Raw genomic sequence first — 26,891 nt, 5'->3', positions numbered from 1 at the left:
GGTATGAGAGCAGGGTGGTGTATTGAAATGGGAAACGACAGGGAGGTCTGGGTCATGCTTGCGGACAGACCGAAGGTGTTCTGCAAAGCGGTCACCCAGTCTGCGTTTGGTCTCTCCAATGCAGAGGAGACTGCGTTGGGAGCAGCGAATGCAGTAGACTAAATTGAGGGAAGTGCAAGTGAAGTGCTGCTTCACTTGAAAGGAGTGTTTGGGCCCTTGGAAGGTGAGAGGAGGGGGGAAGTAAAGGGGCAGGTGTTACACCTTCTATGGTTGCATGAGAACGTGCTGTGGGAGGGGGTTGAGGTGTAGGGGGTGACAGGAGTGGACCAGGGTGTCCAGAGGGAACGATCCCTGCGGAATGCCACCAGGGGGTGTGAAAGGAAGATGTATTTCGTGGTGGCATCATGCTGGAGTTGGCGGAAATGGCGGAGGATGATCCTTTGAATGTGGAGGCTGATGGGGTGGTAAGTGAGGACAAGGGGGACCCTATCATGGTTCTGGGAGGGAGAGGAAGGTGTGAGGGCGGATGCGCGGGAGATGGGCCGGACACAGTTGAGGGCCCTGTCAACCACAGTGGATGGAAAACCTCGGTTACGGAAGAAGGAAGACATGTCAGAGGAACTGTTTTGGAAAGTGGCATCATCAGAACAGACGCGACGGAGGTGAAGGAACTGAGAGAGTGTGATGGAGTCCTTACAGGAAGCGGGGTGTGAGGAGCTGTAGTCGAGGTAGCTGTAGGAATCGGTAGGCTTGTAATGAATATTGGTGGACAGTCTATCACCAGAAATTGAGACAGAGAGGTCAAGGAAGGGAAGGGAAGTGTCAGAGATGAGGACCAGGTGAAAATGATGGAGGGGTGGAAATTGGAAGCAAAATTAATAAATTTTTCCAGGTCCTTGACCTCTGTCTCAATTTCTGGTGATAGACTGTCTACCAATATTCATTATAAGCCTACCGACTCCCACAGCTACCTCGACTACAGCTCCTCACACTCCACTTCCTGTAAGGACTCCATCCCATTCACTCAGTTCCTTCGCCTCCTTCGCATCTGTTCTGATGATGCCACTTTCCAAAACAGTTCACAGAATCACAGTGCAGAAGAGGCCCTTCAGCCCATCGAGTCTACACCGACATGTGAGAAATACCTGACCTACCTACCTAATCCCATTTACCAGCACTTAGCCTATAGCCTTGAATGTTATGACGTGCCAAGTCTGACATGTCTGCCTTCTTCCGTAACCGAGGTTTTCCACCCACTGTGGTTGACAGTGCCCTCAACCGTGTCCAGCCCATCTCCCGCGCATCCGCCCTCCCAGAACCATGATAGGGTCCCCCTTATCCTCACTTATCATCCCACCAGCCTCCGTATTCAAAGGATCATCCTCCGCCATTTCTGCCAACTCCAGCATGATGCCACCACCAAACACATCTCTTCAACCCCCCACCCCCCGGCGACAATCCGCAGGGATCGTTCCCTTCGAGACACCCGGTCCACTCCTCCATCACCCTTTACACCTCAACCCCCTCCCACGGCACCTTCCCATGCAACCGTAGAAGGTGCAACACCTGCCCCTTTACTTCCCCCCTCCTCACCGTCCAAGGGCCCAAACACTCCTTTCAAGTGAAGCAGCATTTCACTTGCGCTTCCCTCAATTAGGCTACTGCATTCGCTGCTCCCAATGCGGTCTGCTCTACATTGGAGAGACCAAACGCAGACTGGGTGACCGCTTTGCAGAACACCTTCGGTCTGTCCGCAAGCATGACCCAGACCTCCCTGTCGCTTGCCATTTCAACACACCACCCTGCTCTCATGCCCACATGTCCGTCCTTGGTCTGCTGCAATGTTCCAGTGAAGCTCAACACAAACTGGAGGAACAGCACCTCGTTTTCCGACTAAGCACTTTGCAGCCTTCCAGACTTAACATTGAGTTCAACGACTTCAGATCATGAACTCTCTCCTCTATTCCCTCCCCCTTTCCGATCCCCCTTTTTCCAATAATTTATGTTTTTCTTTTCCCACCTATTTCGATCCCCCCCCACCCCACCCCCACTAGGGCTATCTGTTACTTGCTTGTCCTGCTTTCTACACGTAATGTCACCATTAGCACATTTCTTAGCTAATATCACCACCATTAACACCCCTTTGTCCTTTTGTCTATGACACCTTTGGCAATCTCTCCTTTGCCTCTACCTATCACTGGCCCTCTACCCAGCTCTACCTGTCCCACCCCCCTCAACCAGCTTTTATTTCACCTCATTTCTTATTCCCTCAGTTCTGATGAAGGATCAGACAGACTCGAAACGTTAACTGTATTCCTCTCCGCAGATGCTGTCAGACCTGCTGAGTTTTTCCAGGTATTTTTGTTTTTGTTTCAGATTTCCAGCATCTGCAGTATTTTGCTTTTAGCTATTAACATCTCTTTGGTAAAGTACTGTACTGCTTTTGAGATGTATCTTGTAATAGAAGTGCACAAAGCCAAAATATTTATTACAAGCCAGCAACAAGTGGTTGATGTCATGAATGAAAAAAAATGAAATACAAAAGGCAATCCTAGAGAATGAAAGTGATTCAAGAGTTAAGGGAGAAGTAAAAGTACACACCATGTAGTTATGTGGTTTGGTGTTTCATCAGACTTCGAGTTGGCTCTTCGAACTTTTCTTTTGAAAACGGACACAAACCAGATAACGTTTACATCAATCTTGAATTGGAGACAAAAATCCGAGGGTTGTTTTTAATGCATTCAAATGAGTTTTTTTAATAATGGCGAATTACTTTGTTAGATAATACATTAGACATATTTGTGGCAACATTTCAAAGTATTATCTTTTGTGGTAAAATTAAACTAATTTTGACTGCAGTGTGATTTACCAAGATGGAAATTTTTAGCAATTTACTATATGCCATGGATCATTGACACAGGAGCAGGAGTAGCCACTTGGCCCTTTGAGCCTGCTCCACCATTCAATAAGATCATGGCTCTGCCTTGAAAACATTCAAAGACTCTGCTTCCACTGCCTTTTGAAGAAGGGAGTTCCAAAGACACTCTGCCCTCTGAGAGAAAAAAATTCTTCTCATCTCTCTCTTAATTGGGTGATCCCTTAATTTTAAACAGTGACCCCTAGTTCTAGACTTTCCCACAAGAGGAAACATCCTCTCCACATCCACCCAGTCAAGACCCCTCAGGATCTTTTATGTTTCAATCAAGTCACCTCTTACTCTTCTAAATTCCAGTGGATACAAATCTAACCTGTCCAGCCTTTCCTCATAAGACAACCCACCCATTCCTGGTAGTAGTCTAGTAAACCTTCTCTGAACTGCTTCCAATGCATTTACATCCATCCTTAAATAAGGAGAACAATACTGTACACAGTACTCCAGATGTGATCTCACCAGTGTCCTGTACAACTGAAGCATAACCTCCCTACTTCTATATGAAATTCCCCTCACAATAAACAAAAACATTCGATTAGCTTTCCTAATTTCTTGCTGTACCTGCTACTAGCCTTTTTTGATTCATACACTAGAACACCCAGATCCCTTTGAATCTTAGAGCTCTGCAATCTCTCACCATTTAGATAATATGCTTCTTTTTTATTCTTCCTGCCAAAATTGATAATTTCACATTTTCCCACATTCTCCATTTGTCAGATCTTTGCCCGCTCACTTAACCTATCTGTGTCCCTTTGTAGCTTCCTTATGTCCCCATCACAACTTATTTTCCGACCGATTTTGTGTCATCAGCAAATTTAGCGGCCATACTTCCTGTCCCGTCATCCAAGTCATTTTTATACATAAAAAGTTGAGGCCCCAGCACTTACCCCTGTGGCACACCATTCATGCCAACCAGAAAAAGATCTGTTTATGGCTATCCTCTGTTTCTTGTTGGCTAGCCAATCTTCTAACCATGACAATATGTTACTCCCTACACCATGAGCTTTTATTTTCCACATTAACCTTTGATGTGGCACTTTATCAAATGCCTTCTGGAAACCGAATTACAGTACATCCACTGGTTCCCCTTTATCCACAGCACATGTGACTCCTTCAAAGAACTCCAAAAAATCAGTTAAACATGGTTTCTCTTTCACAAAACATGTTGACTCGGCCTGATTGGCTTGAATTTTTCTAAGTCCCCTGCCATAACATCTTTAATGATAACTTCCAATATTTTCCCTATGACAGATGTTAAGCTAACTGGCCTGTAGTTCTCTCGTTCTGTCTTCCTCCTTTTTCGAATAAAGGAGTCATGTTTGCTATTTTCCAATCTAATGGCACCTTCCCTGAATCCATTAAAACCAATGCATCAACTATATGACTAGCCATTTCTTTTAAGACCCTAGGATGACGTCCGTCAGGACCCAGGTAATTGCCAAGTCCCCAGCTCCAGTAATTTGCTGGGTACCACTTCACTGGTGGTTGTAATTTTCCTAAGTTCCTCCCCACCTTCCAATTCCTGATTTACAGCTATTTTTGGGATGTTAATTGTATCCTCTATAGTGAAGACTCTTGCAAAATACCTGTTCGATTCATCTGCCATCTCTTCATTTTCCATTATTAATTCCCCAGACTCACTTTCTATTGGACTAACGTCACTTTGTTAACTCCTTTCTTATTTAAGTATCTATAGAAACAGAAACTCTTATTATCCGTCTTTATATTTTTAGCTAGCTTTTTCTGTACTTTGTTTCCCTCCTTGGTAATCTTTTTGTCATTCTTTGCTGTTCTTTATATTCTTTACAATCTTCAGACTTGTAACCTGTTTTTGTGGAACTTTATGCTTTTCCTTTAAGTTTGATACTGTCTTTAACTTTTTCAGTTAGCCATGGATGGTGGGTCCTCCCCTTGGAATTTTTCTTTCTCATTGGGATGTGTCTATTCTGTGTATTCAAATATCCCTTTAAATGTCTGCCACGACATCTCTATTGACCTTTCCCTTAACCTAATTTTCCAGTTCACTTCAGCTAGCTGTGCTTTCATGTCCTTATAATTGTCTTTATTTAAGTTTAAAGTACTAGTCTTGCACCCACTCTTCTCTCCCTCAAACTGAATATAAAATTCAATCATATTATGATCGCTGCTATCTGCCAAACCCACTAGAACAGGCACATTATTGTTTTTAAATTGAGAGTGTGGGCCAAGTTTCAAAGGGCAATATGTCATGAAAGTTGAAAGGAGCATTGAAGGCAAAAAAAAGGAGACTTAATGTCATGCCACATTAATGTACAGTTATGCTTCTTAAATTCAGGTAATGCATCAAAATGTCTGCCATTCCTACAGAGATCTATGTAGATGTAGGATGGTCTTTTAACTGTTTCCCCCTCGCAGTTATGTAACAGCCTTGCTGCTGTGATAACAACTGTGTGAAGAGGATAGTAGCAGACTTCAGGAGGCTATAGACCAATTGGTGAAATAGGAAGATAGAATGCAGATGGAATTTAATTCAGTGTATGGTAGTGGGAAGGGATGTGTTTTGAGAGGAAGAATGATGAGAAGCTATATAAGGTAAATGCTTCAAAGCAGGTGCAGGAGCAGAGAGATCTGATGTGTACATACAGACATCTTTGAAGGTGGTAAGATGGGTTGAAAAAGCTGTTTTTCTTTTAAATAAGCACATGTGGCCCATGGATTTAGAAATAGTAGCATAGAATACAAAAGCAAGAAAGTTGAACTAATATTTTATAGTTCACTGGTTAGACCTCAGCTAGAGCGCTGTGTCTAATTCTGGGAACCACCCTTCAGGCAGAATGTCAAAGCCTTGGAAAAGATGCAGTAGAGATTTGGTAGAATTATACCAAGGGTGAGGAGCAGTTCTGTGCAAGTTCATCCATCTGAAACATTAACTGTTTCATGCTCCACATTTGCTGCCTGGTTCCAACATTTTCTACTTTTATTTCCAGTTTGTTTAAATTCAACTGACTATGTATCCTGCCCTGCAATAAGTTGCACTTGTCCATCACTTTCATTCTTGCTTACCTATTTCCACCGCACCCCTCCAATATATTGAATTTAAAATCCTTGTCTTCATCTCCAAATCCCCTATGACATATTTCACCCATTTTTAGGTATCTCCCCCAGCCTTGCATTCTCTTCTGTAGCCTTTGAACAGAAGAGCATAGGAATTGGGAGGAGTAGGCCATTCGAACCTTCAAGCCTGCTCCACCATTCAGTAAGCCCATGGCTGATCTTCTACCTCAACCTCTCCTTCCTGTACTATTCACATATCCCTTAATTGTTTTACTGTCCAAAAATCTATTGATCTCTGTCCTGATTACACTCCATAATCGAGCATCCATCGCTATCTGGCATATAGAATCAAGATTCACCACTCCTTGAATGAAGAAATTTCCCCTCGTCTCAGTCCTAAATGGCTGATCCCTTAACCCGAGACTGTGACCACTAGCTCTAGACATCCCAGCCAGGGGAAACAGTCTTCGAGGATACCATCCATCATGCTCTGTGGCATCACCACTGTGCTAAATGGGACAGACTCAGAACAGATCTAGCACATCAAAACTGGGCATCATGAGGCACTGTGGTGATCAGTGGTTGCAGAATTGCATTCAGCCACAATCTGTAACCTCATGTCATATCCCTCACTCTACCATTATCATTAAACCAGGGGATCAACCCTGGTTCGATGGGGAGTGTAGGAGAGCATGACAGCAACAGCAGCAGCCATACCAAAAAATGAAGTGCCAACCTGTGAAGGTACTAAATAGGACTGCATGCATGTCAAATAGCAGAAGTCGCATGCTATAGATCAAGTGATCCCACAACCAGTGGATCGAATCAAAGCTCTGTAGTTCCGCCACATCCCCTGTCATAGGGGATTTGGAGATGAAGACAAGGATTTTAAATTCAATATATTGGAGGGGTGCGGTGGAGATAGGTAAGCAAGAATGGAAGTGATGGACAAGTGCAACTTATTGCAGGGCAGGACACATACAGTCAGTTGAATTTAAACAAACTGGAAATAAAACTAGAAAATGTTGGAACCAGGCAGCAAATGTGGAGCACGAAACAGTTAATGTTTCAGGTGGATGAACTTGCACAGAACTGCTCCTCACCCTTGGTACAATTCTACCAAATCTCTACTGCATCTTTTCCAAGGCTTCGACATCCTACCTGTGAATGGTGGACAGTTAAACAACTAACTAGAGAAGGAGGCGACTCCAAAAATATTCCCATCCTCAATGATGGGGGAGCCCAGCAAGTCAATGCAAAAGCCAAGGCTTAAGCATTTGCAACCATCTTCAGCCAGAAGTGCCAAGTGGATGATCCATCTCGGCCTCCTCCTATGGTTCCCACCATCATAGATGGCAGTGCTCAGAAAATTCACTCCATGTGATAGCAAGAAATGGCAATGGGTACAGAAAGGCTATGGGCCCTGACAACATCCCGGCAATAGTACTGAAGACTTGTGCTCCGGAGGTATCTGCACCCTGAATCAAGCAGTTCCAGTACAGCTACAATACAGGCATCTACCAACAATATGGGAAATTGTCCAGGAATATCCTGTCCACAAAAAGCAGGACAAATCCAGCCAACTATTATTCCATCATTCTACCTTTAATATTAGCAAAGTGATGAAAAATGTTGCGAACAGCACAATCAGGCAGCACCTACTTGTCAGCAACAACCTGCTTACCTAAGCTCAGTTTGGGTTTTGCCTGGGCCAATCAGCTGCAGACCTCATCACAGCCTTGGTCCAAATATCTCACAAAAGAGCTGAATGCCAGAGGTGAGGTGAGAGTGACTGCCCTTGACATCAAAGCAACTTTTCAGGAGCCAGAGAAAATCAGGCAGAAAACTCTCCCACTGGTTGAAGTCATACTGAACACAAAGGAAGATGGTTGTGTTTGTTGGAGGGCAATCATCTCTGCCCAGGACATCAATGCAAGAGTTTCTCAAGGCTATGCCCTAGACATCTTCAGCTGCTACATCAATGACCATTCCTCCATTGCAAAGTCAGAAGTGGGGATGCTCATGGCTGATTGCACAGTATTCAGTTCCATTTGCAACTATTCAGATACTGAAGCAGTCCATACCCACATGGAGCACAACCTGGACAACATTCAGGCTTGAGCTGATAAGTGGCAAATGACATTCATGCCACACAAGTACCAGGCAATGACCATCTCCAAAAGAGAGAATCAACCATCAGCCCTTGATATTCAATGACAATGCCATTGTTGAATCCCACATCAAAAACATCCTGAGGCTTACCATTGACTAGAATTAACTGATATAAAAACAAAAAACTGCGGATGCTAGAAATCCAAAACAAAAACAGAATTACCTGGAAAAACTCAGCAGGTCTGGCAGCATCGGCGGAGAAGAAAAAAGTTGACATTTTGAGTCTGAATCTGCCATATAAATACTGTGACAACAAGAGCAGGTCAGAATCTGGGAATCCTGTGGCAAGAAACCTCAACAACGCCCAAAGCTCGACACCATCCAAGACAGAGCAGCCCGCTTGCTCAGCGTCCCATTCATCTTCTTGAAACATTCACTTCCTCCACTCCCGGCACACAGTGGCAACTATGCGTACCATCAATGAGATGCACTGCAGCAACTAGCCAAGCTTCCTTCAAGAGCACCTTCAAAACCCACAACTTTTACTACCTAGGAGGACAAGGGAATGCCACCACCTGCAAGTTCCCCTCTGAGCCACAAACCATCTTGACTGAGGATGATATCACTGTTCCTTCACTGGGTCAACATCCCAAAACTCCCACCCTAACAACACTGTGGGTGTACCTACACCACATGGACTGTTGTGGTTCAAAAAGGCAGCTCAACCAACACCTTCTCCAGAGTAATTCGGGATGGGTGACAAGCGCTGGCCTTGCCAGCAACACCCACTTATACTTTTAATGAGTGTTGTTCAGAAGTGATGAATTACCTCAATGAGGATAGATCTCCCATGCCAGTTCCTGCTGTGAATGCAGCTAAGAATGTTTCGAGGCACTTAATCCTCCACAAGACCAAGATTTGTTTGTGCTTCAGCTAAGCCTTATTTATCCAGGAAATACATCAGCTGCATTAGCTGATTCTCAACATTATACATTAATCCATATAGGCTGTAGAAAATACTTGTGAAACTTCAAACCTTCATTCACTGATCTTTTGAAATACTTGGACAGAGTTGACATCTGAGCTCTGTCCCTGACAGATTTAGCTGTTAAATTCTAAACCAGCTTTGTTTGAGTGTGCATTAGCTGACAAACCTTTGGATCCTCCAATGCTGTTTTATCTTTGTCTCTGTGCAATCAGCAATTACTGTGATCAAAATGTAAGACACTCTTTCTTGGCTGAAGTCATGTCTAGGTGCACTCTATCACAGTAGTACCCATCCTACTTAACTTTTTCTGTTAGAGGAGCGAGGACTCTTCTAATTCCATTAATTCCACCCCCCCGCCAAGCCCCTGCTCTTTTATTCGTGCCATGGGATATTTGCACCTGAGTGGATATATGATGTTTAATGTCCTATTCTGAAGATGATACTTCTGACTGTGCAGTGTATCCTCAGTGGTGCACTGAAATGTCATCCGAGATTATTCTCATAATGAAGGCTCAAGCTCCTTTTTAAATATTTGGAGGAGCCTGTTTTACTGTTTGCTCCTTGTGTTGAGGTGAAATTGAGCTAGGCTAGGAATCTGAAGGACTAAAAAGTGATATTCTTCAACATATTTAAAATTTTAAATTGAAAGTCAAGCATCTTATTTTAGATTTTTTATAAGAAAAGGGCTATTCCAAAAATCAGTAGAGATGATATTTGAATTTTTTTTAAAGTAATATGCTATCATAAAATGTATGTCCATTGCTGAATATTCTATTTCAGAAACTATAATGTAAAAATCTAAAAACTGGAAAAATATGCTTAAACCTAGCTTAAATCTAACCATGCATAGTGATTTGGTTTATTTACCAGGCCATGGGTTAGCATTTTGCAGTAGGCTGCTGTTGGTTGATTGCTGTAACAGATTGATGCTGATCAAGAATAAATTTACAATTATGGACCAGATGATGTATGGACTAAAAGAAGGCTTACATGATGGGGACAGAAAAAGCCATCTTAGTAAAGTTTTTCCCTTTCTTTTGATGTAGATGTTTCTCACTGTGTACCTGAGCAACAATGATCAGCATTACACAGAGGTACCAATCACCCCAGACACCACATGTCGAGATGTTATTGGTTACTGCAAAGAACCAGGAGAGGTGGACTGTTATTTGGCTGAGCGCTGGCATGGTGGTGGTAAGTAAAACCTTGTTTCAGCCAATATTCATATGTCCCAGCTGTTTCGTGACTAGAGGTTGGACAGTCACCATCGGCTTTTTGTTTTTTATTGGGGGCACAACACAAACATACTGCAAAAAGGCTGTTAGTTTTGTTAAAGAAGTAATAATGGAGCTGATGCAAATTATCAGACGTGAGCAAATACAAAAAAATTTAACCAGTTAATTTGAGGTAGCTTACTCTTGAATGTTGGGGAGCACTAACATATTGTACCACAGTGGTAGGTAGCAGCTTGTCTTAACTGGAAGCACTTTGGGGCAGATTGTAAGCTTGGAGAATGCTACATAAATAGAATGTAGTTTTCCTGGATGAAATGTTAAACCATAGTCCTGTTCATTTGGTTTAGTATTAAAAGGCAGCAGGTATATGAAATGAATAGATATTTTGTACGTCACAGGTGTGTAAGGACAGAAATCTTTTAAATAGCAGGAGTAACAGACAGCCATGTTTAAAATAAGTCATTTAATTGTTCCTCCTTGTAGAACGTGCCATAGCAGACAACGAGCGTATATATGATATTTTGCAACAATGGGGAGTACAGAGAAATGATGTTTGTTTCTACTTGCGCCATGAGCGTCCACCAAACGCTACTCGGGATGCAGGTAAGATTTGTGTAACATTTGTTCAGCCCAGCTTGAGGAGCTTTTAGTAGACTGGAGTCAGTTCATTTTCAGGTTAATTTGTTTCCATTGGTAGTTTATTTTTGAACGGTTCCAGCGCATTTTTCAATATTTTGTTTTACGTGGTGATAACTTCTGGAATTACTTTTTAGTGGATAAACAGGTTTGTATAAACAGAACTAGTAAATCTAGCCTGTTGCAACTTGGGTGACTGCATAGGTGTTTAAATGCTCGTTGCATTGGATGCACCACCGTTTGATTTTTTGTATGAAAAATTTGTGCAAATTTTCCAACTGACTAGTTTTCTGAGAAGTACATGTTATTTTGCTCATCAGCATATAATTGTTCAATGACACAAAAACCTCCTTCAGTAGGGTATTTCGTATCTATCCTTTGATTGAGAAATTCAGTAGAATGGGAACTGAACCTCTCTGACACATTTGGTGCTCCAGAGTACTGTTTTTTTTAAAATATGGTTTCCTATTTTGAGGATTTTAATGAGCAGTTCATTTGAATTCAGGTTGGGAGAACAATTTTGAAATTTATAGACCAGTGCTGGTGATGGCTCATTAAACTTCTGCCCGTTTTCCATTACAGCATCTCTGCCTATGCCCGGTATGAATTTTTTTATTGAGAGTCCAAGATGTGGCTTTCCCAATATACCAATGCAACTATGTGTTGTAATTTGTTGTGTTGAACAACAGTTTTGCATGAGTGTCAGAGGAAATAGTTACACCATCAAATTCTTTTATAATTTTAAACACCTCTGTTAGACTGCTATCTTAACATTTACTGGACTAATGCTCTGGAGACATGAATTCAAATCCCACTATGGCAGCTGGTGGAATTTAAATTCATTCATAAACCTAATAAATTAATAAATCGAATAAAATGCTAGCCTCATTAATGATCATGAAACTACAGGATTGATGTGAAAACCCAACTGGTTCACTCATGTCCTTCCACCATCCTTATCCAGTCTGGGTTTACACATGACTTCAGATCCAGGGCAATATGGTTGACTATTAACTTCCCCCTGAAATGGCAGAGCAAGCCACTCAGTTGCATCAAAACACTGCAGAAAAAAAGCACTGGTGTAACTACACCAAATGAACTGCAGCAATTCAAGAAGGTGGCTCACCACCACCTTCTCAAGAGCAGTTAAGAATGGGCAATAAATGGTGGCTTTGCCACTCACTTGGGACATTCAAGTCCCAAGAACAAATTTTAAAAAAACAGATTGAAGTAGAGAGCAGAATAAACTGAGGAAAAATGTAGTGGCGACTGCAATACATAGACATGTTACAATAAATGGGCAGATATCTTACAACATAAATGTGATGTACTGTACATTTTTTAGGGGAAAAAATAAGCAAAATATACCTTCAATTGAAAAATTTTCAGTGGAGTGGGAGAACAGAGAAATCTCGGATGTAAATATATAAATCAAAAATATTATTACAGGTGGTGATGGGTGGGGGAAAGTAATTAGCAGGGCAAATAGGAATTCTATGTTCTGTATACAAGTTTGTTTACAAATTCAGGTCCGTTTCCATGAACAGTTTGAATCCCATTTTTTTTAATGAGAGTTGACTCAGACTGCACTAACATTTATGTAATAGTGTAACCCATGGGCAAGCAATAGTTCCTCTTATTATGTACTGGATATTTGCCTCCACTTACTCATCATTCCTAAACTTACTGACCTGCAATAGCTTCCCATCCCCCAACAAACTGAAGTTAAAATTCCTTGTTACCCCACAAGCCCCCTCCATGGCCTTTCCCTATCCTAGATTGCAAACTTCTTGACCTAGTGTCCCCTTTTGCAACCTCTAGTCCTTTGGTGCTAGTTTCTTGTACATAAGCATTGCCTTTTATAGCAAAGTCACTTAAGCCCTACTCAGTAGGACTTGTTCTGTGAACACCTTTGCCTCTCAACATCTTAATTTTAAACTCTTCTCAAAAAGCATTTCCTCAACAACTTTTGGGCATGTCTGCTAACCCCATCTTAAAGTAATAAATAGCTCTGCTGGAAAGTAGGGAGGGAGGGAGGACCAATTATGGTGCCTGATAAATTTTGTGAAATCATTGATAGTGCACCACCAGCTTTATCTCCCTTGTATGCTGACCATAATGCTACTTCTCTCAAGAGTTAGAAGTGTAATCAAAAAACATTGACACGGTCAACTATTGTAGGATCAGCTATGTAATGAGGAGGGAATGGTAAAATGCTTCCTAGCAAATTCTACTTCCATGTCATTATTTACAAGAATCAGCTACAGCTAAATCCATCCACTAAAGAAGTAATACGGGCTCAAATCAGTCCTTTGCTAGACTGACTCAGTAGAACATTTCACTTCAACAAAAAAAGCTATTCTACTAAACTTTACCCTAAGAACCAAGAATAAGCCAATCATGTTAAGGTCCCTAATTCTGTGATAGAATGGCTAATGAGAAAAGCCAATGCTATATCTAGCTAGTAAGAAAAAACTATACTGGCATTTTGCGCATTCTTGTCCCCCTGGGGTTCAACATTTTTCTTCAGCTTATGCCTTCTCATTTTATATATGTATTTTCACTTGATGCACAGAAAAATGCTGGATTAATCAGTGAATAATTTAAAATCTCTACACTTAGTAAAATGCAATGGGATGCTTTTATTGGAGAGTTGATGAACGAGAGCTGAGCTCGAGGCTTTTCTCAGGTATTCCCAATCTGTTATTAATCAAGTAGTTGTGTTTGCATTGTGCTTGCCTTAAGCACGATTTATTCAAGTGTATATTAGATTATGCTAAGTGACTGATTTGCCTGTTAGTATTTATGATTTCTTCAAATTTTGGAATCCTAGACACCACTTGGTCAATTTCGTTAGACGGCAGCCTTTTTAAAATTTGAATTCAGGTATTTTGTTATTAAGCCATTTAATGCGCACACACATCTGTTTGTCATAGGGCTAAACTAAACTGTGATGTAAAATAAATCCACTTCTCCAGTTTCAGTGCTACTATTGTGCTCCTTTGTTTTTTTCAAGACCCTGTTTTCTCATTTTCTCTTCCTCCTGAACTGTTAAAGTTTACTTTCAACTTGCTGTGAATTTTAATATTTCACTTTTAGTGAAACATCCACCCTCGCCTAGAGCTGGCTAGATCGCAGTGGGAACAAAATGTTGTACAACAATGAAGCTCTTTGTTTCTGCCAAACAATTGTTTCTGGGTGGAGTGCGAAATCACAGCTGTTGAACACAATGAATTTCTACGTGCCACATGTAACCACTATTTATTTTAAATTAGAACTTTTCTTTCACAGGCTGTTTGAGACTCCAGGATCCAATGTTGAAAAGAAACCGAGTGCAGGGTACTACAGATAGACAGATGGAAAATGGAGTAAGTAGAGTCAATTGTTTATTTTTGATAAGTCTAACTTTTTGTTTGTTGTGTCTGGATAATGCAAAGGCTGTGGGCCCTGACAGTATTCCGGCAGTGGTGCAACTACAACACTGGCATCTACCTGGCTATGTGGAAAATTGCTCAAGTATGTTCTGTACACAAGAAGCAGGACAAATCCAACCCGGCCAATTGCCGCCTCATCAGTCTACTCTCAATCATCAGTAAATCAGTAATGGAAGGGATCATCAACAGTGCTATCAAACGGCACTTGCTTAGCATTAACCTGCTCACTGACGCCCAGTTTGGGTTCTGCCAGGGCCACTCAGCTCCTGACCTCATCACAGCCTTGGTTCAAACATGGACAAAACAGCTGAACTCTTGAGGTGAGAGTGACTGCCCTTGACATCAAGGCAGCATTTGACTGAGTGTGGCATCAAGGAGCCCTAGCAAAACTGGAGTCAATGGGAATCAGAGGGAAAACTCTCCGCTGGTTGGAGTAATACTCCTCACAATGGAAGATGGTTGTGGTTGTTGGAGGTCAGTCATCTCAGCTCCAGAACATTACTGCAGGTCAGAGGTAAGGAATAGTGCGACAGGTAACCCACCTCTTGACTCCCCAGAGCCTGCCCTCCATCTACAAGGCACAAGTCAGGAGAGTGATGGAATACTCCCCACTTGCCTGGATGAGTGCAGCTCCCACATCTCAAGAAGCTTGACATCATCCAGGACAAGGCAGCCTGATTGATTAGCATCGCATCCACAAACATTCACTCCCTCCACCACTGATGCACAGTAGCAGCAGTGTGTACCATCTACAAGATGCGCTGCAGGATTTCACCAAGGATCCTTCAATAGCACCTTCCAAACCCACAACTGCTACCATCGAGAAGGACAAGGGCAGCAGATAGATGGGAACACCCCCACCTAGAAGTTCCCCTCCAAGCCACTCACCATCCTGACTTGGGAATATATTGCTGTTCCTTCACTGTCGCTGGGTCAAAATCCTGGAACTCTCTTCCTAAAAGCATTGTGGGTACACCCACACCACATGGACTGCAACGGTTCAAGAAGGCAGCTCACCACTACCTTCTCAACGGCAACTAGGGATCGGCAATAAATGCTGGATCAGCCAACAAAGCCCACATCCCATGAATGAATTTTTAAAAAACAGATGCATGCTACCTGCAAGTTCCACTCCAAACCACACACCAACCTTACTTGGAACCATATCACTGCTCCTTCACTGTCACTGGGTCAAAATCCTGGAACTCCCTCCCTAACAGCACTGTGGGTGTACCTACACCACATGGACTGCAGTGGTTCAGGAAGGCAACTCACCACCACCACCTCAAGGGCATTTGGAGATGGGCAACAAAAATGCAGGCCCAGCCAGTGATGCCCACATCCCATGAACAAGGAAGAAAAAAATAATTATGTAGGTGTTCTTTCATTGGATTTGTTCAGTTGCATGATTCTAATGTCACCCTGTTCATTTGCTCTTGGCCTCCTACTTAAATGATTGCGAAATGGAAAAATATTGTATGGTCGTTTTGTGTTAGTATTTACCGTGGAGGTTAACAAGGTGGGACGTGACATTGGAAGAAGGGATCTAAAAAGATATAAAGACCTTTAAGATAGAAAGAGGGGAGATAATTGATAAGCTGATCAATCTGGATGTATTGTATCCATATAAGTTGGGAAACAGATAGCAGAGACCTGCCTCGATCATTGCATTCAGTGAGGGAATTCATGCATGTCATGTCATCATATAAATTGTGCTTGAACGCACACCATTTTTTATGCTGGTCTTCTCCCATCCACTCTTGAAGGTACTGACTCTTGTTGGTGTGAGAGACACAGTCTTAGACAATTGGCAAGGGCACTACACCTTTATTCATCATCCTACAAAAATAGTAGAGTGAAGAGAATGGTAGCAGCTTTCAGGCGGACTTAGGCACGCTGGTGAAATGGAAACACACACGATAGATCAATTTTAATGCTGAGAAATGATCCATTTTGGAAGGAAAAAACTGAGGAGAGGCAATGTATTAATGAAATGCACCAATTTTAAAGTGGCACAGGAAAAGAGAGAAAGACCTAGGTTTTTTACCCAGCATGTACAAGAACGAGAGCGACTCGCGCGCTCTCTCACGCGAGCATGCTCTCTCTCTTGCACGCCGCTCTCTCTTGCACGCACTCTCAATCTCTCGCGCATGCGCGCTCTCAATCTCTCTCAATCTCTCCTGTTTTCTGTTTGGGATTGAATCATATCTTAAAATTGTTCAGCGTCACTGTTTAAAATAACAAGTCACTTTTCTTCGTTTTTTTTACTTAAAGATTCAGTTTGGAGCTCGGAATCTGTCAGTTTGATGGAATTTCGAGAGTCAAATGTGTACAATTTTGTTGGAAATGGAGCAGAAGCAGTTTTAAGTCAGACATTGTGGAAATTTGTGTGATCTTTTCACAGATAGGAAATGGGATGATGAATAATGGTGCAAGGTTTTGTTAATTGTAAGAGATTGTGTCTCTTGCAGTTCGCAGGAGTTTACAGCTTCATGACCTAAGACAATGGGATGTTTAAGCAATGTCTTAACAAAATTCAAATTCTTCACACCAGTGGAAGAACAAGAGAAGTTTGACAATATACAAGCACTTGGACAGACAGACAATAGTATTAGGAAGCTTATTCTTCTCTCCTGAGCTAAAGATTGAATAAAAACGAGAGTTCATACCCTACACTGGCATGCTGTGAAATTTGATTTCTGTTTTCCTAAAAATTAATAAAAAAAACCTACAATTACATATTCCTGGGACAGCGCAGAGGGAATTTTCCTCGGTATCTAACCGCATACTGTTGTTTGCTTGGGAGTGTTTGACGAATAGTGTAGGGTTAAGGCCTGATTTGAACAATCATTTTAAAATAAGCATGCAAACATAGAGGGTTGATAAAGAGCAACTATTTCTGCTGGTTGGGGACAATAAATTTTAGACTTTAAGGAGTGAGATTAAGAAACACTTCGTCATGCCAGCTGTGGTATTAGTTTGGAACTCTCCTGCAAACAGCAAATGATGCTAAGCTGCTTGTTAATATTTAAATCTGAGGTTCACTAAATTCTATTACTCAAAGGTGTGAAGAGATATGGGAAAAAGTTGCTTTTATGGAATTAGATCACAAATCAGCAGTGATATCCCGTTGAATGCTGAAAGGAAAAATCCCTGTCCGTGTTGCTGTGTGTGTGTGTGTGTGTGTGTGTGTGTGTGTGTGTGTGTCGCGCTCTGGCTGTGTGTGTGTGTGTCGCGCTCTGGCTGTGTGTGTGTGTCGCGCTCTGGCTGTGTGTGTGTGTCGCGCTCTGGCTGTGTGTGTGTGTCGCGCTCTGGCTGTGTGTGTGTGTCGCGCTCTGGCTGTGTGTGTGTGTCGCGCTCTGGCTGTGTGTGTGTGTCGCGCTCTGGCTGTGTGTGTGTGTCGCGCTCTGGCTGTGTGTGTGTGTCGCGCTCTGGCTGTGTGTGTGTGTGGCGCTCTGGCTGTGTGTGTGTGTGGCGCTCTGGCTGTGTGTGTGTGTGGCGCTCTGGCTGTGTGTGTGTGTCGCGCTCTGGCTGTGTGTGTGTGTCGCGCTCTGGCTGTGTGTGTGTGTCGCGCTCTGGCTGTGTGTGTGTGTCACGCTCCGGCTGTGTGTGTGTGTCGCCCTCCGGCTGTGTGTGTGTGTGGCGCTCCGGCTGTGTGTGTGTGTGGCGCTCCGGCTGTGTGTGTGTGTGGCGCTCCGGCTGTGTGTGTGTGTGGCGCTCCGGCTGTGTGTGTGTGTGGCGCTCCGGCTGTGTGTGTGTGTGGCGCTCCGGCTGTGTGTGTGTGTGGCGCTCCGGCTGTGTGTGTGTGTGGCGCTCCGGCTGTGTGTGTGTGTGGGGCGCTCCGGCTGTGTGTGTGTGGGGCGCTCCGGCTGTGTGTGTGTGGGGCGCTCCGGCTGTGTGTGTGTGGGGCGCTCCGGCTGTGTGTGTGTGGGGCGCTCCGGCTGTGTGTGTGTGGGGCGCTCCGGCTGTGTGTGTGTGTGTGGGGCGCTCCGGCTGTGTGTGTGTGTGTGTGGGGCGCTCCGGCTGTGTGTGTGTGTGTGTGTGTGGCGCTCCGGCTGTGTGTGTGTGTGTGGGGCGCTCCGGCTGTGTGTGTGTGTGTGGGGCCCTCCGGCTGTGTGTGTGTGTGTGGGGCGCTCCGGCTGTGTGTGTGTGTGTGTGTGGGGCGCTCCGGCTGTGTGTGTGTGTGTGTGTGTGGGGCGCTCCGGCTGTGTGTGTGTGTGTGTGTGTGTGTGGGGCGCTCCGGCTGTGTGTGTGTGTGTGGGGCGCTCCGGCTGTGTGTGTGTGTGTGTGTGTGGGGCGCTCCGGCTGTGTGTGTATGTGTGGGGCGCTCCGGCTGTGTGTGTATGTGTGGGGCTCTCCGGCTGTGTGTGCATGTGTGGGGCGCTCCGGCTGTGTGTGCATGTGTGGGGCGCTCCGGCTGTGTGTGTATGTGTGTGCCGCGCTGTGTGTGTATGCACCTATCTCCTGTTTTATGTGTGTCTGACTAGCAGAGCACACTCAATGGGCCGATTGGCCTACTTCCTGCTCCTATTTCTTAGGTTCTCCATGGTACTTTCCAGGTTGCTGCACCTCAGCTTTGCAGGAACAGTGACTGAAATTCTCCATCCCAATCTCTTCCTCTTTCTCTCTGCTACTTTCTCCCCATTTGCTATCCTTCCCACACTCTGCTATTCTCTCTCCATCATGAGCCCTGTCTTTCTTTCTCTTTCACCTTCTCCAACTGGGTGGAGGGAGAGAAAGGGGGACACACATGGCGGGAGCATTCACCTGTATTTAACTCCATTTTGTAACCGCCCTGGGAATGTTTGATGAAACAGTGAAGAGGGAGATTTACACTCTTTCCAAACCCGTGCTGTCCCTGTCCTAGGAGTGTTTGATGGGGACAGTGCAGAGGGAGCTTTACTCTCTATTTAACGCCATGCTGTACCTGCCTTGGAAAGTTTGAGAAAGATAATGTATAGGGTGCTTTGCTCTGCATGTAACCTGGTGCTGTACTTGCCCTGAGTGTTTGACGGGGACAGTGTAGAGGGAGCTATGCTCTGTTTCTACCCCCGTACTGTACTTGCCCTGGGAGTGTATGATGAGAACCGTCTCTCTATTGACCTGTCTTTCTCACCCCCTCTCCCCCTCTGTCTCTTTCACCCCATCTCTCTCTCTCTTGCCCTGTCTCTCCCTCTCTTTCTCTCGCCTCGTCACTCTTGCTCTATCTAAACCCACAAACTTACTGGAGTTCTTTGAGGACGTAAATAGCAGAATAGATAAGGGAGAACCAGTGGATGTGATGTATTTGGATTTTCAGAAAGCTTTTGATAAAGTTCCACATAAGAGGTTAGTGTGTAAAATTAAAGCACCTGGGATTGGGGGTAATACATTGGCATGGATTGAGAATTGGATAGCAGACAGGAAACAGAGTAGGAATAAATGGGTCTTTTTTGGAGTGGCAGGCAATGACTAGTGGGGTAGCGCAGGGATCAGTGCTTGGACCCCAGCTATTCACAATATATATTAATGATTTGGATGAGGGAACCAAATGTAAGTTTGCTGATGATACAAAACTTAGTGGGAATGTGAGCGATGAGGAGGGTGTTAAGAGGCTTCAAGGCGATTTAGACAGGTGGAGTGAGTGGGCAAATACATGCCAGATGTTGTATGACGTGGATAAGTGTGAAGTTACCACTTTGGTAGGAAAAACAGAATGGCAGAGTATTGTTTAAATGGTGATAGATTGGGAAATGTTGACGTACAAAGGATCCTGGGTGTCCTTGTACATCAATCACTAAAAGCAAGCATGCAGGTGCAGCAAATGGTTAAGAAGGCAAATGGCATGTTGGCCTTCATTGCGAGAGGCCTTGAGTACAGGAACAAGGATGTCCTACTGCAGCTGTACAGGGTCTTGGTGAGACCATGCCTGGAGTATTGTGTGCAGTTTTGGTCTCCTTACCTAAGAAAGGATATACTTGCTATAGAGGGAGTGCAGCGAAGGTTCACCAGACTGATTCCTGGGATGGCAGGATTGTTGTATGAGGAGAGATTGGGCCGATTAAGCCTGTCTTTACTGGAGTTTAGAAGAATGAGAGGAGATCTCATTGAAACATTAAATTCTGACAGGGATGGACAGACTGAATGCAGGGATGTAGCTGGGGTGTCTAGAACAAGGGGTCACAGTCTCAGGATACGGAGTAGACCATTTAGGACTGAGATGAGGAGATACTTCTTCACTCACTATGGAATTCTCGACCACAGAAGGCTGTTGGAAATAGAATGATTTCTGGACTGTAAAGGTGACAAGGAGTATGGGGAGAATTTGGAAGTGTGGCGTTGAGATAGGGGATCGGCCATGATCATATTGAATGGTGGAGCAGGCTCAAAGGGCCGAATGACCTACCCCTGCTATTTTCTATGTTTGTTTCTGTGACACCTTGGCATCTCACACAAGGGAACTATTCTTGATATTGCAAATTAGTTGTCTAATTTATGGTGCATGTTGTCATATTCAACCCGAAACTGTTATCATTTGATTTGTTGCATGAATACTATCTTATAGAAGTGACTAGATAACAGAAACAGTTGATTTCTTATTTTATTGTCCCAAGTCTCTGCATTGAGGCCAATTGTAGCATCCCTTACTTCAGCACAAACTGGAAATTGAACTTTGAACTTTTGAGTGCAGTTTCAACATATTTAATTACATACTATATCATGTTTTTTTAAAAGTCAACATTGGCTTGAATGGAATTAGTATGGATATCCAGCATCAACTTTTAAACCAGAGATCAGGCCAATAGTGGAATTGCATCTTGGAGATCAACAATTCCCTATTTTATCCGACTTTCTGTTGAATGCTGTGGAACTATGATTAATGACCTAGTCGTGTGTGAAGGATTGATTTGCACTGTCTTAATATTAAAGCCTAAGATTGACAGAAGATAAAGTTTTACTTTTCATTATCTGTTTACCTCTGTTTAACGTCCTTTTTTTGACCACTTACCTGAGGACTTGATAAATGGACAAGTAATATTGGGATGTAAGAGTGACTTTTGCACCGTTGGGTACAAGTTTAATACAATCAGAATTAGTTGTGCTAATATTGGATGCTATAGAGTAAGGTAAATACTATCAGAAATGTTAAAGAAAGAAGCTTTTGTTATAGTGGTATCTTGGTTGCCATTGTGACAGTTTTTGTTTACTGAATAGCAGATGTTTACGTCAAGCAGAAAGCCTCGGGGCTAGGGAGTTAAATTCCATGTGAATTTAATGCTGGTATCTGTGGCTTGGTGGTGTTTCTACTTCAGTCTTTGTGCCTGAAAATTTTTTTCAAATGTAATCTCAACAATTTTTTCCTAAGTGGCAGATTAATCTCTCGCTTTTGAGCCCATTCCCCTTTCTTATAATATCCCTTTGTAGTTCCTTTGGTCATAATTAACTATATCTCCAATTTGGTATTATCTGCAAATTTCAGCACCACTCCATCTAGGTCTAGATCCAAATTATTGGTGAACAAGAAGCGGCCCCCAGAAATGAACTCTGTGGACACCACAGCCTACTTCAGACTCCTCGGAAAAGCTACTTTTAACTCTTACTCTGTTTTATGCCTTCAAACTGATTTTTAATCTAATTTGCTTTCTCCCCTAATGCCATAACTCAAAATTTCTCTAATGATCTATGTGGTTCCTTGCCAGAAGCTTTCTAGAAAGTCCATACACGCCACATCTATTATATTTCGCCCATCTACCATGCCTACCTTACTCCTCAAAGAATTCTGAGAGGTTTGTCCAGCACAGTCATGTCTTTTCAAATCAGTGCTGGCTATGTCTAACTACTTCCTGTTTTGTCTACCTGGATATATGTTAATTTCACCCTTAGAGACTCTACCACAATTTTCTCGACCACAAAGTTTAAATAACTGGTCTGTAATTATCTGGATTAGCTCTATCTCCAGTTTTAAAAATGGATTTCACATTGGTGACTGTCTAGTCCTCTAGTTATACATGCACACTCAATAAATCCCTAAAATATTCCTACCTCATCTCCTTCACATTCCTAGGATATTAATTAACTTGCCTAAAATTTTCCATTTATTTATGAACGTATCACTATCAGGATTCACTACCTCTCTGATAACCATCCCTTTACTAAAGAGTGATGTAAAGTATTTGTTAAATGCCTTTACCATTTTTTGATCATCCTCTAGAGATTGCCAATCCTCTCCTTCGGATTTAACTTCGTTTGTAACAATTCACTTTTCACTGATGTACTTGCAAACATCTTAATTATTTTGAAAACTTTTTTCTTCAAGCTCTCTCTTGGTTTTCCTTATCTCATTCTTAAACTTATTTAATTTTATCCTTCAGCCTTTACATTATCTTTATAGTCCTCATAGGGAAATTTTAATTGGCTTCTTGGTTCATTAGTTATCCATGCCATCCTCAAACTAATTGTTTCCTTATTAAATGGTATTTACTTATTTTGTACTGTTGAAATCTCTCTTTTTCAAAAAGATCCCACTGCGACTGCACAGTGTATCAGTCTGTCTCGCCACCTTACCTCAGCCAGCTTGCTTCTCATCTTTCTACAGTATGCCTAACCCAGTCTAGTGTTATGGTTTTTGTGTTGACTTTCTTTTCAAATGGAATCGTTATTTATATTGTGGTCGCCACACCCAAGGTTCTCACCCACACTTAGCTAATCTACTCAATCTATTTTATTACTCAAAGCCAGATTTAGCAATACCCACTCTTATAGGCCTATTAACTAGATATTCCTGTAAAGTGTTTGTTGGAGTTGCCTCAGTTAATGTTCCATACTCTATGCACTGTATAACGTGCATTTTAACTTTTTTAAACACTACTGATTTTATTCCAAGTTATCCTCCACCTTTACATCAATCATATTTCTTCGGTTCACCACTAGCTGCCCCTGCATGCTGCCCTGTGACTCATCCATTTTGACCTCCCCACAGATAATTGTTACCTTTAGCATTAGTTACCAAGAGGAGATGTCTGAATATCGGCCTGAATTTTGCAGTGCAGCAAAGAAAGAGCACTGGCTGCTGACCTCAAAAAGCTTTGTTGGAAAGGTTTAGCTGATTCTGTGGCGACAACTTTACCTTGTGCAATTGGTTGTAGCATTCTTCAATTGGGATTTCCATCGTGCAGCTGCGGTGATGTCATCAAGCTGTTCACGCAACCAATCACATTAAAGAATTCTCATAGCTAAACAGGAAATGAAAATAAATACATTCACTCTAAAATACATAGAGCAAAATAAAGATTGGGACATACCACATGGGGTGAAGGTTCAAGTTGAAAAATTATGAAGAAATGTTTTTTAAAAATGTAGTTTAAAAATTATAGTAATTAATCATAATGGAGGCATTTAACAGCATTCCACAAGCATAATTTTTTTTTCAGGGCCAGAACTGTTGATTAGCAATAATTATTACTCAGATCATCATTAAAAGAAATCAAGTTATCACACCCTGTTCTCTCAGGTATTTTTATGGGGCTTCTAACAGCGATGTAAGAGTGGAAAAGGGGAAGTTCTCGCCAGATTAACTGGCTCTGGGCTGGGGAGGGCACAGCGCAGCCTGTGATGGAGCAGTGAGCAACAGAACACAACTTCAGGATTTCTGCATTCGTCTGCACTTATAGTGAATCCTGACGTTGAGGTCACTTTGAGGGGTCATGAAGGTGAATGTTGACAACTCACCATCTAAAACACATGCAAAATCCTGGCCATTGAATTTTGGAATGAAACAAAGACTAAAGACTTTCTATTAAAATTGAGCTGTTTGATCAGTGTTTAAACAGCCCATGAATGAGGATACACAGCTTTGCTAGATGACACAGATACTTAATGCCTGTAAAGTAATTTGATACAATGTTTAGTAGGATCGACATTGAACCAAATTACTTGAAGAGAGTCAAGTGCTCCCCCTCAAAGTTTACATGGCGGACAATGGTTTGAAAATAAAGAACTTCTGTTTATTGATAAAGGTGGAAGACAGTCGAGGCGGTTTGAAGTAAAAACAAATGCAATCAACACACAACTCTTAATATTATCTGACAAAAGATAGGGCATTAACCCAATACTATAAATGGAATATGAGCGACTGCACTTATAAAACTGACCAAATAAAGTGGGTTATGCAGCACATCTGCTAAGTAAGAGTAGAAATAGTTGTTAATAGGTTTCATTATTTTCTGAAAAGCTTGAAAACGATAAGAAGGGCTGGATGATGCACTCCCTTTGTAAAGGTAATAGGTGTAGAAAGCAGCTTCAAAATAGAAGGGTGTAATGTGGACTGTAAGCAGGAATTATTGATAGGAAAAATATGGGATGACAGCTAAGTTGCTAAAGATAATGTTAAGGTGAGAGAGCTGTAGTTACTATTGCTGAAGTCTACACTGAGCAAAGTTGTAAGTTCGATTTAAAATACTATTTTCTCATGTTTGTTTGCAGGTTGGCGGGCCACGTATGGACATGACGCTTGCTGAACTACAGGAAATGGCAACTCGGCAACAGCAACAGATTGATTCCCAGCAGCAACTGCTCGCAACAAAGGTGCGCATACATAGCCACTCTTTAAAGCCATATGAGAACCGTCCAAAATTACTGCCCTTTTCTCCTTTCCTTTTGCTTCACTTCTGTGTGAGGAAATGCCTGAGCTCTTCTCAACACCTCAACATGATGACAGAACTTAAAACTTAATTTTTTTTCTTTTGTCTGCCCTGATTGCATTTCCAGTACATTGTCTTTGATGGTTGGATGTAGACCTTCTTTTGGCTTCTTGACTTACACCTTATGCATTCTCAACCTCTTGCAAAACATTGCCATTCTCATTCTGCCCTGAACAAAATCATGGTCACTATCACCCTTATCCCATCGACATTCAGTGTTTCCCTGTTCTGCATCACAGGTGATTTGAATATCGTGGTAAAAGCATCACTTCGTTTTATTTTACTGCTCCTATCTCTGCAGTTTCCTTCATCATTATATCTTAGTTTGTTCTATTTTGGCCTTCTGACTGGCATTCCCTGCATCTCATCGTCCCTTTACTCCACTCTTATTGGTAGAATACATGTTATTGCCTCCCAAATGGGGAGCAGACAGGAGAGTGGTGTGGAAGCTGAAGATTAGCCATGATCGTATTAAATGGCAGAACCGGCTTGGCGATCCATATAATTTTCTGCAGCTTCTATTTCTTTTCTTCTTAATTCCATGCCCATCTTTTCCAGAGCTCCATGCTTGAATCCCCCCAATCAAGTTTACCCCCCACCTCCCAACCACAGTACCAAAATAGCTCTTACCAAAGTTACAAACAACATCCTATGTGGACGTTTCAGAGTTAAACTTTCCCTCCCCCTCCTGTCTGCAGCCTTTGACACGATTGACAACACCATCCTCCTCCAGTGCCACTCCACTGTCATCACTAGGTCAGACTGCTTTCACCTGGTTCCATTCTTGACTCTCTAAACAAACTAAGAGTATCACTTGAAATTACTTCTCTTCTTGCTCCTGCACCATTACCTCTGATGCCCCCTAAGGATTGGTTCCCTCCTATTTCTATTCTACATTCTGCCCCTTGGCAGCTTCGTTTTGAAAGCAGTGTTAGTTTTCATCTGTGTGCTGACAAACCCAGCTCTACTTCACCATCACCTCTTTTGGCTCCTACCCTGTTGCTAACTTACCAGACTTCTTATCCAACATCCAGTACTGGAGGAGCAGAAATTTCCTCCATTTAAATGTAATAATTAATTTTCATTGAAGGTGCAGGGACTGCTGAAGAATCCCCACAAATTTATCAGTGGCACCAACACCTATTTATATTTCATGTAGTCGCCACTGCCATATTGTTATGTTGTATTTCAAATTTCTAAATTATGTTTTTTATCCCCATTGGTATTAGAATGAACTAACGTTACAGAACTCCTAGGACAAGGCTCTCAACTTTGATTGAAGTGAAGAAACTGGAAGTACAAGTCTGGCCGACTGTTTTGATACCACCTGTTTCCTTTGCGCTCTGCCAAAGTTGAGAGCTCTGCCCCGTTTCTAATGCAGTGGATTGTATTTTCAGAGTTTAAGTCACCCTTCCAGTAGGTTGCAGTCAAATGTATTGCTCCACTATCTGCATGTAAAGAAGGTATTTTTCTGGATACTTTCACAAGCAAAACATGTTTTCTTGAAGTATCAGTAAAGTTAATATAGAATTATACAGCATAGAAGGAGGCCTTTGTGCCTGGGCCAACTCTTTGTAAGAGCTATTAAACTTATCATGGGATGATTAATTATTAACCATGCAAATTTTCCCCTTCAAGTATGTATCAAATGCCTTTTTGAAATTTACTACAGAATCTGCTTCAGTCATCCTTTTAGGTAGAGTATTTTGGATCATAACTCACTGTGTTTATATGCCCTCTCCATTCTTTTGCCAGCCATCTTAAATCTGTGTTCTTTTACTTGCAGGAGGGTCAGTAACCAGATGTACCTTCCTTATTTACTGTGTCAAAATCCTTCATAAT

The 26,891-nt window shown here is 42.5% G+C and overlaps 1 protein-coding gene across 2 annotated transcripts in view; it reads left to right on the top strand.

The window, feature by feature from the left end:
- Positions 1-26,891, top strand: part of LOC144689825 (apoptosis-stimulating of p53 protein 2-like) — a 96,083-nt gene that overhangs the window by 13,589 nt on the left and 55,603 nt on the right. For both annotated transcript variants that reach the window (XM_078557233.1, XM_078557232.1), the window contains exons 2-5: positions 10,112-10,259; positions 10,784-10,903; positions 14,228-14,304; positions 24,832-24,933. In XM_078557233.1, the coding sequence (XP_078413359.1) occupies positions 10,112-10,259; positions 10,784-10,903; positions 14,228-14,304; positions 24,832-24,933 (447 nt within the window). The remainder of the gene's footprint in view (positions 1-10,111; positions 10,260-10,783; positions 10,904-14,227; positions 14,305-24,831; positions 24,934-26,891) is intronic.

This window comes from Cetorhinus maximus, chromosome 14 (genome assembly GCF_964194155.1).
Source record: "Cetorhinus maximus chromosome 14, sCetMax3.hap1.1, whole genome shotgun sequence".
Taxonomy (NCBI): Eukaryota; Metazoa; Chordata; class Chondrichthyes; order Lamniformes; family Cetorhinidae; genus Cetorhinus; species Cetorhinus maximus.
The sequence above is the reverse complement of the archived record's forward strand: the minus strand, read 5'-3'. Positions and strand labels throughout refer to the sequence as shown.